The sequence below is a fragment of the Orbicella faveolata genome, unplaced genomic scaffold (assembly GCF_042242905.1).
Source record: "Orbicella faveolata isolate gen_17 unplaced genomic scaffold, um_ofav_v1 contig_2, whole genome shotgun sequence".
NCBI classification, from domain to species: domain Eukaryota; kingdom Metazoa; phylum Cnidaria; class Anthozoa; order Scleractinia; family Merulinidae; genus Orbicella; species Orbicella faveolata.
The window spans coordinates 9,948,901-9,965,602 of record NW_028301547.1 but is presented as its reverse complement, the minus strand read 5'-3'; the positions used below and the strand labels follow the sequence as shown (position 1 = coordinate 9,965,602).

The 16,702-nt window shown below is 38.4% G+C and overlaps 1 protein-coding gene across 1 annotated transcript; it reads right to left on the bottom strand.

Annotated features, from left to right (window-relative positions):
* Positions 1–1,666: 1,666 nt before the first annotated feature.
* LOC110051309 (mutS protein homolog 4-like) lies at positions 1,667–15,530 on the bottom strand. Its single transcript, XM_089290198.1, has 31 exons — positions 15,386–15,530; positions 14,200–14,360; positions 13,559–13,644; positions 13,107–13,169; positions 12,390–12,507; positions 11,885–11,951; positions 11,680–11,704; positions 11,240–11,336; positions 10,972–11,076; positions 10,841–10,879; positions 10,454–10,492; positions 10,264–10,280; positions 10,098–10,122; positions 9,583–9,773; positions 9,345–9,464; positions 8,965–8,977; positions 8,636–8,689; positions 8,081–8,265; positions 7,606–7,682; positions 7,339–7,463; positions 6,951–7,045; positions 6,238–6,285; positions 5,982–6,149; positions 5,766–5,792; positions 5,623–5,668; positions 5,273–5,337; positions 4,783–4,853; positions 4,575–4,593; positions 3,356–3,440; positions 2,556–2,644; positions 1,667–2,279 (listed from the first exon to the last, which is right to left on the bottom strand). Exons 2-31 carry the CDS (start codon positions 14,222–14,224, stop codon positions 2,106–2,108), a joined length of 2,358 nt encoding a protein of 785 aa, XP_089146324.1. The 5' UTR covers positions 14,225–14,360; positions 15,386–15,530; the 3' UTR covers positions 1,667–2,105.
* Between the last annotated feature and the right edge of the window lie 1,172 nt (positions 15,531–16,702).

Below are 16,702 nucleotides of genomic sequence, written 5' to 3'. Positions count from 1 at the left end.
TTAAGACTTGTAGTGTTTGCAATAAATCCAGAAATATATACATTGAAAATTCCATCAAATTTGGTAGATTTCATATCAGATAAATGGGATAGCGAATGGTCATGCGTGGGAGGCTATCAACTAGCCTACATCGCCTCTGGTGCGTCTCAAGAAGAAGTACAGGACTAAGAGATTTTTTCGGGTTCAACAGCAAGTTGGGAGTTTAAAGCCAAACCCAAAGGCGATAGACGTGTATGGTATATCCCCTATTACGACTTGTTTATCTAAACGAGCCAAAAGAAGCAACAAAATTCCAACATTTTTCAACTGTTTGCAATCTGCAAAGACGGAAAGTCCTTGTAGATGCATTCTCTTTCAGAGACCGAACCTCACTAATATAAAATCTACCCGGAGTGCTGTGCAGATTCGATAGGGACATTTCAGGATTCATGGGCTCCAGGGCGATATCAAAGCCACGTTTTAACAAGACAAAATGACAGAAGACTCTACCTATGCCCAGAGTTTCTTCTGGTAAGACGACAATGACATATCTATTCAGCTAATAAAGAAAAGCTTGCCTCTGCATGAGAGGGATTTCCTCCATAAGGCTTTATAAGGAGCATCGAGACTATGGCTAAAAGGGAAGGCTTCAAAGTTCATAAATTCACATATAACAATGAAGGAGTTGCAGAACAGATTCCAATGAAAGACAGAGCTGAGAACCGGGACAAGCAACAAATGGAGCATGCCAAGGGGTGTAATGTGCCTCATGTCCGACGACTTCAACGTTTTCAAAATCTATGTTATGATGACATTCGTGAACATGGAAACGATAGTGTTTGATTGCATAAAAGATCAATGGAACACCTAGAGAGACTGTTACATTTTGTGGCCAGTTTAATATGAAATAGTGTCTCAAATTTAGTCCTTTGATCTAAAATTAATTATAATAAACCAATCGCATAGACGAATAGTCAACAATCCACTATTACATTTCTAAGTATCAGTTTCACGGATGGATATGTAAAGGAAATGTACCTGGCTTAGGGTGAAGGACCGCATTACTTCAGCCATGTAGCGATCCGGCAACATAACAAATGGTTTCTTGGCTACTGCTGCCATAAAAATCTAGGTTTAAATGGAATTACATCTATAAGCAAATGCAGGCGAGAAGAAGAAGACCACTAACGCGACAGATCAATTATTCATCAGTATTTACCCGGTTCACGCCTTTGGACTCAATACTTCAGTAGAAGAGTCAGCACAGTCGAGGTTGGCTGTTTTGCGAGGACACGCTCCTCTTCTTTGCTTCCATGCACGTTCAACTTAACCGTCCTTTCATTTTGTGGTTCCTGAAGTATAATGGGACACTCTAGGTCCTTTGGTTAAATATAGATTATAACCAGAGTCGTGCATATATTCAGCTGAGCTATTTAAAAGATCTTACCGCGGCAGTTATCTCCAATTCTCTTAGAGCGTCATCATGATCGTTTGAGTGAAACGGAGAGCCTTAAAGGTTTACACGTGTGTGTTGGCGACCTCCTGTTGAAATCTTTCCATGAAATTTCGAATAGCTCGAATCATTCAACAGAAGTTACATTTCGAGTGGACGAGACCCTGCTATGATGCGCTTCGAATCCTTGTAACTCGTCATTTCAAATCAACGACAAACGGCCATAAAGCAATGGGGGTAACTGGGCCTTTAATGGCAACTCTAAGACCGCCATATATCATGATTGCTCATTAATTTACAATGTCATAAAGAAAGAACCTGGATTTGATAAGCCATAATCAAATACTGACGTAAAGTCTGAAACATATTTATAAACAGTTAAATATAGTAATTGACGATGACTTGGAGAGAGGAATTGATTTTGGACCCAAGCCAAGGCCCACCGAGTGAGCTTAGCAATGACCTCCAGTTACGGCAAACATTTTCCGGCCTTCGTCTCCCCAGACTCGTTCTATAGGTACATTTTGAATTTTAAAACTAATCATGTGAAGTCAGCATAAAGGGAGTCGCCTTGGATTGTATCATCGGAGACATATTTGGAGCTCTGTGTTAATATAACACTTTTGATCGGCTCCATTTTCATGAATTATATTATAACTCGGCCTTGGCATTTCTATTCTTCAACTTCAGGTGCAGACTCTCGTTCAAACTGGTTTTTAAGACCCAAGAGATAAGCACGCAGTCCAGCTTTGTCAAGGCGTGAGTTACGTCCAGCTTGGAGGAGCTTAGTTGCCAAACGGAACACTGCTATATGTTGGCGGCTTTCTGCTGACAACAGCTGACTAGTCTAGAGAGACATAAAAAATAACGTTAAGCTACTTACTGACAACGAAGAGCCATGTTGTTCCTGATCCGCGCATACCATTACAAGATAAACTCAACGAAACTATAGTAAGTAGTCTAAGTACTGTCAGGCGATGACATGAACTGAACTTGAATTGTTATGAATACCTCTATGATCCCCAAACAAAAAGATCACGTAATGAACTGTTCTCTCTCCAAACTGAGTACACCTCAAGTAAAAAATAAAACAAAGTCACCATGCAAGAAAGTTTCCCTTTACCTCTTTCTGTCTTGTTAACTCGGTTGAAATTTCTCGAGCGTCCCTCACTATCGACTGTGGCAGCGTTGAGAATTCAGCGAGCTGAACACCTACAGTGTATCACAGTGGACGAAATGAATTTCATCCTCCAACAAGTAAATTTAAATTTTATCAATCCGTACCTATAGCCGATTATGCACCCTAAAAGTTATGGTTATCTCAAGGATTGCTGTTTCTTAGCTTTAAGTTTAAGTACAGCCAGGTCACTTAGTGAGAAAGAGGAAGAAGTACAAGTCGTACAACGAGAAGGGGGAAAAATGGCGTTTCAGAACCTAGAGTGGAGTGTGAGGGAAAAAAATAACTGATCCTAGTGAGGTTGGGTAAAACGGTTTTTTCAACTGAAACACCTACATTTAGACTAATAAAAATCACGCGCAAAGCACAAGTATTGGTGTTGCACTGTACATTGAACACAGATATATAGGTCACTTGGTATCCGTTGTATCACGATGATACAATAGACGCTGCTCGAGTGGTTAGGACGCCGGAGTTGACTTCAAGCTGGAGTTACTCTACGGTAGACGGTTTACAAACCTACGGCTGCTGAGAAATTTCTCCTCCAGATTAAATCTAACCCAAGGCCAAGACTAATTTAACCCTCCCTTGAACAACCGGGCCGTGGTCTCCCTCCTGATCATGTTTAAGTTTTGTGTCTAATGCTTGAATGCTCCGGTTCATGAACACTTTTGCTAAATCCCTCATCTAGGGTAATTGGGTAAACTATTTTTTTTTTGTTTTCCCTTTTTGTGTACGATATTTACCATAATGTTTTTCTTCAGTTCTTCCTTTTGATAGCACATGAGTATAGGTGATCTTCTCACATGCAGCTTCGTTACTGAACGTTTTCTGCCAAAGATGAAAAAAAAAAAAAGAACCAAAGCAAAACAACAAAAAAATAAAACCCTAGTTCCATAACTTTTAAGTATGTTTAAACGTTTTAATTCTTTTTGTAAATACTTGTTCAGTGTTGGCTACTAACCAACTTGTTACTTACCTTTCTGCTAACTAACTAGTAACTAAACTTTCCAACTATTGGGCTGTGTTTTTGGGCAGGCCTCTCGTCACTTAGGTACATTAATGAGTACCAGCAAATTTAATGCTAGGGGTTAACCCTACGAAAGACTTGTACCCAGGGGTACAGAGTTGTACTCCCTATCATTTAATGCTACAGACACCGAGAAAAACGATTAATTCCTGGGGTGTTGGATCCTTTGACCAGATACAGACGTTTTCCACCCGATCAAATAAAGCATACACTGACTCACTGTTTTATGCCTTGCTGGCTTCTCGCGAACCGTTATATTTGTATAGCTTACTATGGACTATTCATTCTGGCCATCTTTAGTAACAAATGATCAAGAGTTTGCTCGTTCTTTCTGTCGTAGCACAGTACAGTGGCTCAACATTCATCTCTTGCTTTTCGTGAAAATACCCTACATACAATGGGAGTTTCAATACGATTGAAAATTTCAAACAAGCTGCAAAAGCTCGTTGAAAATAAGCAGTTATCAAACCCATTTCGCTAACATCCAGTGTAAGATTTCAGAGGGCTTTGTGGCTCCTGTGAGATTTTAAAAAAATCCAGCCAGGTAGGTATATTTTTCCCTCTCCGTTTTGCTAGCTTTGACGTGATCTGTAATTCTGGTTGCACGGTTCGTACCCTTTTTCAGAAACAAATTTCCAGGACTTTTCCAGGACTTTTCCAGGACTTTTCCAGGACTCAGATTGATTTTCCAGGTCTCTAAAATTCACGGTAACCCTCTCACTCCCAAGATCTCAAAATTAATTCTCCTCGCTGTCTGCCATACATTTCACATTTTTTACTTGAGTTTAACAGATTTCTAGCACTTTCCAGGACCAGTAGCCCTTTTCCAGGACTTTCCAGTCCTGGAAAATGGCACAGTAAAATTCCAGGACTTTCCAGGTTTTCCAGGACCCGTACGAACCCTGTGGTTGCTCATGAGATGGAGAAACACTTACCTGAATCTTCATATGCAGACTGCAAATGAAACAAAGCATTTTGGTAGATACAATTAGAAAATACTACTAGTAATCAGTCAATCAATCAATCAATCAATCAATCAATCAATCAATCAGACAATCAGTCATTCAGTCGGTCGGTCTGTCAGTTAGACAGTCAGTCAGTCAGTCTGTCAGTCAATCAGTCAAGCTATATATCTTAACTCACTTTTCAACATTTGGGTACAAGGTATCAATTGTAGTCAACTCAAGGAAGTGGGTTGCAAGGAATGTAAATGTCTGAGGAAGAAAATAAAAAAATATAAAGGGTAAGGTAAAGAAAATACCTCACTATTTTAAAGCACAGTCTTGTCTTATATCGAAACGTAGGATATCATGTAGTTAATTCTAATAAGTCAAAAGTTAATTTTTTTCTGGATACGTGAATTTTACACACTAGGGACTTTATTTTGAGATCCATTTATGAGCTATAGGTCAACACTAAGACAATTAATTAGTCTATACGACCCTGGTACTTGACCATGCTAGACTTAACCATGATGTTAGCATCAAATGCATGTATTCTTCCAGTTTTGAAACCTACAGTGATTATTTACGAACAGTTTTAAGATATTTCTGTGGTTCTCTAAGATGAATAAATTCCAGGCTACTTGTCTACGAGGCCATCTCCGTCAAATGGCCCCCTAGTCAAGCCTTACCTTCTTTTTTAGAAGATCCTCAGCAATGGCAAAACAAATTCCTACTCCTTCCTCGCTACTGGTTCCTGGAGAACAAAATTCAAACGAGGACCATGAATATCGTTAGATAATCTAAGACAATCTTGTTCTTTGTTTTGTCTAGTGTGTCAGTATAATGTATCGTTGTACAATAAGGGTCAATATGAATAAGGCAAATAGTGGTTGTTGTTGTGCCGGTGGGTGTGCTGTTACAGTGCAAGGTCTGGAAATGATACCTATCAAATCGTTCATGATGGCTTCTATATGCAGGTTTATGATATTTTTAGAAATGGCAAGTGCATTGAAACGCAGAAGCTTTACGAAGCATTTACCTCTCCCTAGCTCGTCAATGATGATTAAGGATTTGTCACTTGCGTTCTACGAACAAAAATAAACAAAACTTGTTTGTCAAGTTAGAGGCGAAGGACGGAATAAAAATGCGAAAACGAGTTCAAACTGAACAAATCAAACGCACCTGAATAATGTAATGTATTTCTCTCATCTACAAACAAAACATCCCTACGGTTATCTTTTCTGTCCAGTTAAATATTATATTATCATTTTAACACCAGAAAAAAAAATGTAGAAGCGATTTTGCTTGTTGCATTCCTGAGGTTTTTTAACGGGAAGAACTCAAAGAGAACTGAGCAAAAAGAGCTTCTCGGCAGTTAGTATGAGATAATGAACTTACCTCAAGCGTAAAAGTAGAGGAATTGGTTTCGATGTCGTCGTCGCTTCCGATTCTTGAAAGTATCTGATCTGCAGCTCTGAATGAAGCGTATTCCGCTGGTACATAACACCCAACCTGCGCCATAATCTGAAGCAACGCTATTTGTTTCAAATATGTGGATTTGCCACTCTACAAGCAAATAAAACATCCCGGTAAAAGTATGCAAGGAAGTCTGAGGATAAAGCTAAACGTTCAATCAATTTCTACATGTACTTACCATGTTGGGACCTGTTATGAGTAGGAGATTTGATCCATCAGTTGCATACTGAAAGTTAAAAAAAATATATCTGACTTTATAGAATACTTAAATACCAGAGAAAGCACTAACAACTAAAAAACTTAAAGCCTTCCTTGGGGGAATTGATTTTTGCATATTAATTGTCAGCCAGACTGATGGAACTGGACTGAATCGCCGGACATGTGGTCAGAATGGAGAGGAACGATGATTGCATGATGGCGATGAATCCAATGTCAAAAACAACTGCAGCCGGTCGCGCCTAAAGGAAAAAGGAAAGTGGGACGAAGGAATACCACGTGGAGAGGTACAGTGTAAAAGGAACGCAGTTAAGAGGGGTGGGGCAGCTGGGCCGAAGCCAGAGAAAGGAGGGCGAGAGTTGCAGCCTTATGCGCCTCATGACGCGGAGGAAACTAACTATATAATTACCAACCATGTCTTACTGTTCCTCAGTTTGGAAATAAATGACGCCCCTGTTCTCTCAATTAAAATCCTTCTTGACCATTTCTCGAGGAAAAAAACGCTGCATGTTCCTTTTGGTGAGTATCAGGCCTAGATTACAGTCGGAACTTGGAAGAAATTAAATTTTTTTTTCCTGAATCATTCGTTCGTTATGCCGAAATTTCTCAACTGCACGTTCTATGCACCACAGATTTTTTTTAAAATTTGTTTTTAAATTTTATTGCAATACCAACCGTGTTGTTTGGCGTTGGTGGCTCCGGAAGAATTTTATCCAGGATGGGATGACGTCCGTTTTTAATCGCAAAGGTGTCAGTGAATTCTGGTCGCACTGATGAAGAATGAAATAAATATGCAGTTGGGGAGAAGTGATAACACATCACGCAACGAATAACAAAAATATATATAATAAAACAGATAACACTGGATCGCGTCCACATGTGGCGACTCTACGAAACGAAAATTAAATTGAAAATGAACAGTATCCCAGAGACTGAACTAAGAACTGACTCTTCAATACTGATCAAAGACTATCACTACATGTTTCAGTGTTAATTTTTAAAGCATTAGGAAGCACATTGGAAAGACCCGTGCAAAATACTTGTATTTTGCTTATGAATTCACCATAGTCGGACAAAGTGCACAGGTGGGCAAAGGAAACCAGCATGTCCAACACACTGACAAGTTCAGCAAGTTTGTATAGGCATCCCATGTGTTCGCGGATTTCACTCAAAAGTTCAGATACCACCCTGCAAGTGTTTCAAAAATGAAAAAGCTTTTAGCAAGGTGACAGCATATTTACTATTGATGTAGATCGTCTATTTCTCCCCTATATTCCAAGGGAGCTTGAGGTCGCTAGTTTGAAACGAAATATTTTTATGTTTAACTTACACGTTTGTCATGAGGTAGATTTCGTTCAAAGACTCCTTTATCCTATCTGAAAAAAGGAGAAGCAAAGGAACTTGAGACTCGCTTTAAGCAATTTATCCCTCAGAGTGATTGGTAATAAGGAAACAAACACACTATCTCTTATTTGTTCATTAACTAGTTCTACTTACCGTTAAGCTTTATCTAAAGGCATTGATGAAGGGAAAGGTAAAGAAAGAAATGCAAAAGTTTTATTAGAAACGGAACCCAAAAATAGTGCAATTGTTTTATGAAATTTTCAATTACTGCAGAACAAAAAAAGATTTCTCTAGTTCATATCAATTATAATTTAACACATTTCAAGTTCTCACTGGCCAGAGAGGTTTTAATATCAACAGCAAAGCAAAGCAGGAATAAAATAAACCCAAACAAAGACACTATAAGCTCGCTACCAAGGTAACTGCTTTCGATTCAAGAACAATAAAATACATTTACCGACCAGATCAACCGTGGTGAAGCAGACCGCACTTCTGACTTTAACAGCCTTTAGGAATTCACTCGGCAGCGTTTTGAGGTCAATATGCTGATCCCGGTTTAGCGTGAGTTGTACAAAGAATCCTTTAGTACCGTTAAAACCAGTTTTGAGGGGTAGTTTGTGCTTCTCCCCGAGCTGTTTGATCATTTCTGAAATTGCGGCGAGCGAAATGCCATAATTATAAACGGAAGAAGGTATTTGTAAGTTTATATGTTCGTAGTTAATTTATTTACGAGCTACTCTACAGTGCCTCATCAAATGTCAGAAGAGAAAATATATTCAAATGGAAATTACACTTCTCTTAGTTGCGTACGATGAAGCAACATGATTGCAATTTTAATTAGCATTGGAAACATGCGGCGTGTGAATCGGTCGGTATTCAGAATACTTACACTACACATGTGTACAGGCAGATACAACACTACTAAATAAATGTCTTCTAAAGTTAACATTATAAAGAAGCCTCCAGCTTGGAAACAGACTTACTTTAAAGGTAGCGGAGTATCACATTCTACTCACCAGTAATGTCATCCACAATCTCAGTATACGTCCTTCGCGCCACGTCAAGAAGGCCTGAAAATATTACTTACGTATTAATATTGGAGAAGCTTTCAATGTAAAACCATGGCTTACTTATTAAGAGAAAATTTGGCCGATCACATCAAGTCAGTATTTACTGAAAAGAAGAATTAGCGCCACACACGAGGGTACAAATATTAATAAGCGCTGCCCTTGAATTGAATGTGTGCCGCACCCTTAAACAACAAGCGGTGCTTATTAAAGAGGCTTACGCCCCTATATTCATCTACCTGAGACCGAGAAGGAAAAAAAAGAGAGCATGGTCTTACCATTTATGTGAGGCTTTCATCCAGTTTTCATGGTTTAAAAGATGATTGGAAGTAAAAATAGAGGTCACAATTAGTATTGATAAGTGCATGAGCTTGAACTTACCAAGTAGTTACAGCAAACACTTTTATCATGAGCCTCTGGCTCGGGGGACTGGGAGACCACCCCCTGTGTAATCTGACATGAAATAAATTATCTTATCTTATCTTATCTAACGAGAGATGCACGATGGTTGCGTAAAAAATTGTAACTGCTTACCTTGTGTTACAAGCCTACTACTGTCTTTCACCCCATCATGTGGCACGGATTCGTTTTGTACAAAACAAACGAAAGCTGAACTATCAAGTTAAAAAACTGAAACAGTTCGGCATAGTTCTTGTACCTTGACAGCGAAGCATTTCTGAGTCCTCATGTTGAGCGTTCCTTTCTGATACCGAGTATCATCATGTATAACAGTCTGAATCCTCTCCATAATGGTTGCAAATCTGCTGTCATTAAGAGACTGCGAGATTTAAAATAAACTGATATAAAATACAAGCCTATTTTTGCACTACGATCTAAAATACAAAGCGGAGAATTCCATGGCTTTTTTAAACCAGTGGAAGTCAATCTTCAAGTACCTCGTAATAGGCTTTGAAAAGTTCGGCCTCTGCGTCCTTGAGGGCCAATCTGAGAGGCTCGACAAGCTCCAGAGTATGCTTCAGATAGATAACAGTAGTGATCTTGGACTCCGCAGTTTTTACTGTTTCTTGTTTAGGAAGTTGAACGCACATTGAGGTTAAGTGGTCAATATCCAAGAACCGACCTACCACTGCCAAATTAGAAAAGACACCTTCAGTTAAATTAATTTGAACGATGGGATGCCAAGTAAAATACAGGAGCAAAACAAGACAAATAATTAAGCAGGTGAAAATTAGTAATACAGCTCCGTTAATTGGGAAAATAAACTGAGACACAACATATAGATACAAGTAAAGCCTGGAGAATAAATAGTCAAGGGATTACTGGTCGGTCTGTTACTCTGGGTTGATATTTAGGGTTATTTTGTCGCTGCACAAAGCTTTGAAACATGCATGTAATCCACCGTTTGTTCCTGACTGACGCTTTAGCGGGCAAAACCAGATACATCACTTACCGGACTGTAATCCGTAGAAGAGCTCCTAGATAACAAAACGACGTTAAAAAGTGTTAATGGTAATCTTGGACTGTAACAGTGCATGTCGTAGGCACAGCAAATGAGAAGATCAGCAAAAACGCATAACGGTTGTTACCACTGCAACTAAAACGTGGAAATTTCGTACCTCTTTGTCTGTCAATTCTGTAAGGCAGAATGAAACTTTTCTTAGTAATGATTTCAAAACAACAAATACACAGAACAACACATTAAGTCATTACGTCGAAATCAAAGTAAAAGCCTGCATATTTTCAGTTCCTTTTTTTTTTTTACCAGTATAATGTATTTAATGCCTCTTTTTCTACAATGACACATACCTGCCACACAGTCCAAACGAACATTTGTAGTCTCTGCATCTGCAAGAATAATGAAATTAAGCATCACCTGTGAGGGGGCCACTGATGCCTTCTCAACCAAGCTTTCCTGGTTGATGCCTTCATCCTGATCAGAGAACAGCATGCATGCTAACCGGTCATCTTGATCAGCTCCTTCTAATACCATGCACATGCTAGCACTCCCTCTCCAGAGAAATACGTTTTACTTCTCTTGGATTCATATTCTCTCTTGGACTACTGACAGATAAGAATGTTTCAAGAAATACGACAACAGAAGCAGTCACATTTTCAAATAAAGCTATCGAAAGTTGGGTTCATCATGATTGAATGTTCTTGGAAATGCACTGAGGCTGAAATTAACATACTTACCACATGGAGGCTGAAGAACATTGGACCTCATCAGACGGGCTGTCGAAACAAAGCAATTCTTGCAATCAAGATAAGGCGCATTAAAAAGAACTAAAGAAGCACCAATTTCAGTGACAGTGAGTTACCAGTACCTCCACCAGCTGTCTTAGTGTGATTCAGAACTCCGTAAAAACAGTGACCGCTTTCAGGATCCCTGGCATTCTGAATTAGCTCCAAGTTCTTAATAGTAGAGGCATCTGTACAAAGGAGACACACAACTCATTTAAGAATAGTAACTGCAACATCAAAGTTTTGCCATGTGCAGTTTTGTTAGAGAACACTGAGCGAGGAATTTTTTGACTTTAGGCTCACAAGTCGCAGCTCCCTGAATAAATTATGCAGCAGGCAAAGGTAACTTACCTACAATTGTAGTCTTTTCGCTTCCTTTGAAAACGACTTTGACGGAACCAGGAGCATAAACTATGTTTTGTATAAACTCCACATATTTAAGCAAGGCCTGTAAAAGTCAATAACATTACCTCTTATCTTATGATCAAAGAAACTGTTTTGCAGACTTAATGTCGAATGTAAAACTTACATCTATATGCTATCGTTTTGTTCACTGTACTGATGCTACTCATTACAATCTTGTGCGTTCAGTTAGTTGATCACCAATAAGACTGTTATGAGAGCTATTAATCAGCTTCTTCAGCTTTGAGTTTTCTCTTAGTTGACATAGTCTATATACATCGTGTAACGTATCCTTTTGCTAAAAAGAAAACATTAAGTTGAATAAATGACGTCGACCGCTTTAACAATTAGAGTAAAACAGACTTGTAAAAACAAAATCGACAACTTACAGCAGCCGTTGCCAGACAGTAATATCTGAAATAGAAAAAAGGGGTCATAGCTTGGCGTGTGACGTATGCATCTTCGATAAAGGTTGTGACTTTCAAGACTCGTTCGAAGGTTGGTGGATTAAGTTTTAACCTAAAATTTCAAAGAAATGGTCCTAAGAAACTTAATGTGCTCGTGTATTAGAAGTTATCTTTCAGATTAACTTACTTTGAAGCCACCTCCATTTCTACAGTGTTGTATTCAGGAACACACAACTGTTTGACGTACTCTAGGCCTGGAACGAGATCGTCAGTTAGCACATCGATGAATGAAAGGCAAACAATGAAGCATAACTAAAAGCCTTAAGAAACAGATTGACCTGGTTGCGTTTTCCATTATTCATTTTACAGAAAAAGTATAATTGTAGGGCTTGTTTCGCACAACAACAAGAACATGAAGTAAAAACATATAGCCAGTGGTGAACGCGGGTATCCAGGTATTGGCATTAGTTTCCGTCTTACACCTGATTTGCCAAATCGACATCATCGCTTATACATGACTAGCTGTTTTCAACCAATTCAGCTAGGCAAGCAAGTTCGCTAGTTAACGAGAATTTATTACACTACAGTGTTACATGCAAACACCAGAATACTACGCTTATTTTTTCAAACTGATCAAATAGACTTTTTGAATTAGGAATGAATTTAGAAATGGCAAAGAAATTGAGTGCTACCTTTAGCTTCGTTGAAATATTTTCTTTGGACAGATGACAAGTTTGCGTAGGGGAGCTGGTCGCTAAGGAACTTGAACAGTGTGGAGGGGTTTTCACACGCTGTATTAGGCATGATAATCTGGTGAACAAGAAAATAACCCAGCAAATTAACTTAAAACAAGCAAACAAACAAACATACAAACAAGCAACAAAGCAACGAAACAGTTACACGAGGTGAAATCAGGAAGCAAAACAAGACAGCATAATGCACGCATACTAACACACAAGGTCGACTTATTCATTATTTCATCATTAAACATGTTCAGATGTCTGCTATTTTTATGGGATATCTTTGTCGTTTACAACTGAGGGCTCGAATATGGTTTGCCCAATCACGGACGATTTGAAAATTTGTCTCTAGTTTGATATGCTTGGAACAAGCTTCTTTCAAAATGTGTAGAAACTAACAAACGGTATCACAGTAACAAATAATTCAAATCAGTCGCTGTTTCCATGTTTCGCCTTTACGTTTCCAAGTCACTAGTAAAAACGTTGTGAAAGAAAGAGTAAACTGAAGCTGAAATATGTTATCAAATATCTAATTCATTTCAAAATCTTGCCGGATAACTTGCGATGTACATTTAAAAGTTCATTTTGCAATTAACGGGCTCCATTACGTCAATTGTAAGACGCATGTGTATAGTGATACTATGCATGAATAAAAAAGGTAATACATACTTCCAAAGGTTCCAAAATCTGCAATCTTGTAAGAACTTTGACGTAAGTCTGGTTATCTGAAAACTTCAAATTGTACAATAAATGGTTTAAGAGAAGAGCTGTCACTCCTGATCCGCTTATTGTAGTCATCTAATCTCTAAACCTCCGACAAATTAATTGTTATTAAATAACAGCTTACGAATGATCTAATATCGAGTGACGAACAATTACTTGATCTTGTTTCCGTACTAAGTTAAGGCGATACTGAATGTGTAGATAAAGAATATTGCAACGAATTCGAATGAATTGAACTTTGAACTGAAATCCGCACTCGCCTTCGAGGTGAAGCAACAAGCTAGGAACAGGGCTTTCTGAACTTCTAGCTACAAAATAAACGTTAATTTAACCAAGAAAATTAACTGATGACAAAGTTAATTAATGACTGATGGTGTTCAATGCTTTTAATTACTTACCTGTGATAGAATTAGTTCTGGTTTCTTCAGATCGATGCTGGCCATGCCAATCTCTCCTTTTGCAAGACCACGCCCTTCAACGATTGCTTGGATAGAAGATTAAATTGGTTTACAGGTTTAACAAGAACAAACCTAAAAATAGTTTACACCTTTAAAAATTCAGTAGTCAAAAAATACATCTTAGAGAAAAGAAACACACCATGTTAAGTATATTTAATATATGCGTGTTCTATTTGATACAACAAAAAGCTACGGCACGAGAGGAGCCTAGCTTGGCCATTCTCATGATCAGTTGTCAGTCAGTCATCAAAGCTGACAAAATTACATCCGGCGTATTTTCTACGTCAGGTACAGGTGACATTTTGTTAAAACATTAGAAAGTTATATATTTTGTTAATGTTCAGTTTTCAAGGACACTTTACTAAACAAAGTGCAATGACTAAAAGACAATCTTGCGTTCGAGAGAACTCTGGAAAGGGCCCTTACAAAGAATAAATGTCTTGTTTTATAAGTCCTGATAAATTTGCTGTGATAAAGTTATTATTCAATGATTATGAATTGACTAAACAAGCTCTTCAAAACTTTGGGTAAAAAAAGAAGCAAATAACAAAGTTTGCTTTAGACATGTTCTTATAGCTTACCAACCACGACAGAAGAGGGTGCCATTCCTGGGGTGACGCTTGAAATGTGTGGAGTACGACGTGAACTTGGGGTCTTGCGGGAGGTACTGTTTGAGGTAACAAGACTAGGCCCTGGAGCTGGGGTCCTAAGAAAACCACCTGGTGTCTGTGCTCTGCTGGAGCTGTTAAAATGGGAGGAACACACAGACTGACAATGCCAAGCTGACTACTCATCATTTTGAAAAGCAAACCGTCTGGGATTCAAGTGCGTGCAAGATATTGTGTTATCCAAAGGATTACAAGCACGTCTTTTCCTATGCGATGGTAAGGAAAATTTGCCAAAAGCAGAATTTCATTTAAGTAAGATATTTTCCTAAAAGTATCATAATTTAAATCTGTCAGTTTAACAAATTAACGTCAGTTTTTTTATGCGCCTGTCCTCTATTGATGATAAATTGCGTCATAACATTGTCAAAGTTTGCTGCGGAGCCACTTTGACAATGTTATGCGTCTGTCCTCTTATTGATGATAAATTGCTTCATAACATTGTCAAAGTGGCTGTTGAACCACGAGCCGAGGGCGAATGGTTCCGCAGTAAAAATTGACAATGTTATGACGCATTTATCATCAATAAGAGGACAGGCGCATAAAAAACTGACGTCAATTTGTTTTTTACAATGACAGGACCCCAAAATGGTCAAATGCCGGGAATAAATTGGGGGGGGGGGGGGAGGGGGAGGTGCGGTGGGGGAGGGAAGACGCTGTAGACCTGCCGTAAACAAAGATAAGTGAACTTTATTTAAAATGACGCGAACATTGTCAATAGCTTTTCTCGCTTTTTGATTGGCTACTTAAAAAAATCCATAAAATCTCATTGATTAAAAAGTTGACAGTTTGACAGCTCAAAGTTTAAAATTTTATCCGTCTGTACTCTTATTGACGATACATATGAGCCAATCAGCGCGCGAGAAATTAGACAGTTATTGTAAAAATTATTTTTGAACCAAAGTTCTCGGAAGATTTTAAACTTTGAAACCAAGCAGTAGAGTTCGATGTTTTGAATTTTACAAATAGAATTGAGATAGTTAAAGCCCGAGAAATTATTCTTGTAAGTGGCGTTATTTCAGCTCCTTAGTCTCATCTTTATAGCTAAGAAGATGAGTCTTGTAGCTTGATAAACCATGAAAAGTAACAAATTTAAACAGACCTGGAGTTATTGTTTGTGGAAAGAGTCCTTGTGGAAGTGCTTGGTCCAGGTAGTTGGAAACCAGTTACAGAGCCTCCACTGAGGAATGAGCTGGTCGATGCTGATCCTTGTACTCCAACTGTGCCTGAAGTGGATGTGTCCAGCTCAAAGCCTGTGCGCCGAAAAGTAGAACAAAGTTTAACAATATGAAGTGGAGTTCAGGGGCAAGACCACTGGATGAGTAAGCCGATTGTCGTCCAAAAAACTTTTTCCTTTAAAATTTTCTCAATAACAAAGTTCGACTGTTAAATCTTTGTGAGTCTAGAGTGACGTGGTGAACAGCTTTTAACTTAACTTATCTTAAAACCAGATGTAATTCCACAGTACGTCGTAGTATTTGGAAAATTTAAAACCAAAGAAACTTTCAAAAATGGTTTCCGAAAAGTCTACGTTCCCTCTGAAAGTTTGCTCGCAAACAAAACCATTGGTTTGTTCACAAGGGAGTAGGAAATTCCATAGGTTAAAAATCTGAAATTTAAGACCAGGAAAACAATTCTGTGGAATACAAGACATTTCGAGAAAATATAAAACTGCAGTCGATAAAGCAAAGTACCACAAAAGTTGTTGACAAAATAACTTGAAAGTTGCTTACACAAACAACATGAACTTGGGAAATTCAAAAGGTTTAACCTTCTTTACAGCTTCTCAAAATAAAAAGATCGTTAGTATAACAAAGCTAACTCCACTTCAACGAAATTTAACCGTGGTAAGTAAACTCAACACTTACTGTATTTTGCTTGTCTCATAGCTGACATCTCTTTTCGAACCTGAAACCGAAAAACCCCACAAGCAAACCGAAATGGAGCATTGACTTTTAGAAGTTTGATCACTCTTTTCTTTCGGAGATAAGCCTCTCGTGAAGTCAGTGTTGCGTTTATGTTATGCAGTTTTTAAATCCGTAATCATCTTCTTTATTCGCCGCAAAACACTCGAGTCGAAGACCGTGTTTCTTTTTCACGAACTGAGCGTTGTTATCGTCCAGAATTGGCGGGAAAACTGACGCGGCTGCTACGACACATACGCTCGCTTATTGCAAAATGGCGGGAAACTTGTTTTGGTCTTCTCAGGGCGCAAAAAAAGAAAAAAGAAAAAAAAAAAAAATTAGGGGAAACATTTTCAAAAATAACTTTTCCTAAAATGTGCTTATAGACCTTGTTTCAGTCGATCCTCAGAAACTATGACCACCCCGGATAATTGCTTTGATCACTAAATTATTGAACTCAAATCAAGGCCATATATGATTTCAGGGTCCGATAAAGACAGCAAGGAAGTAAAGGA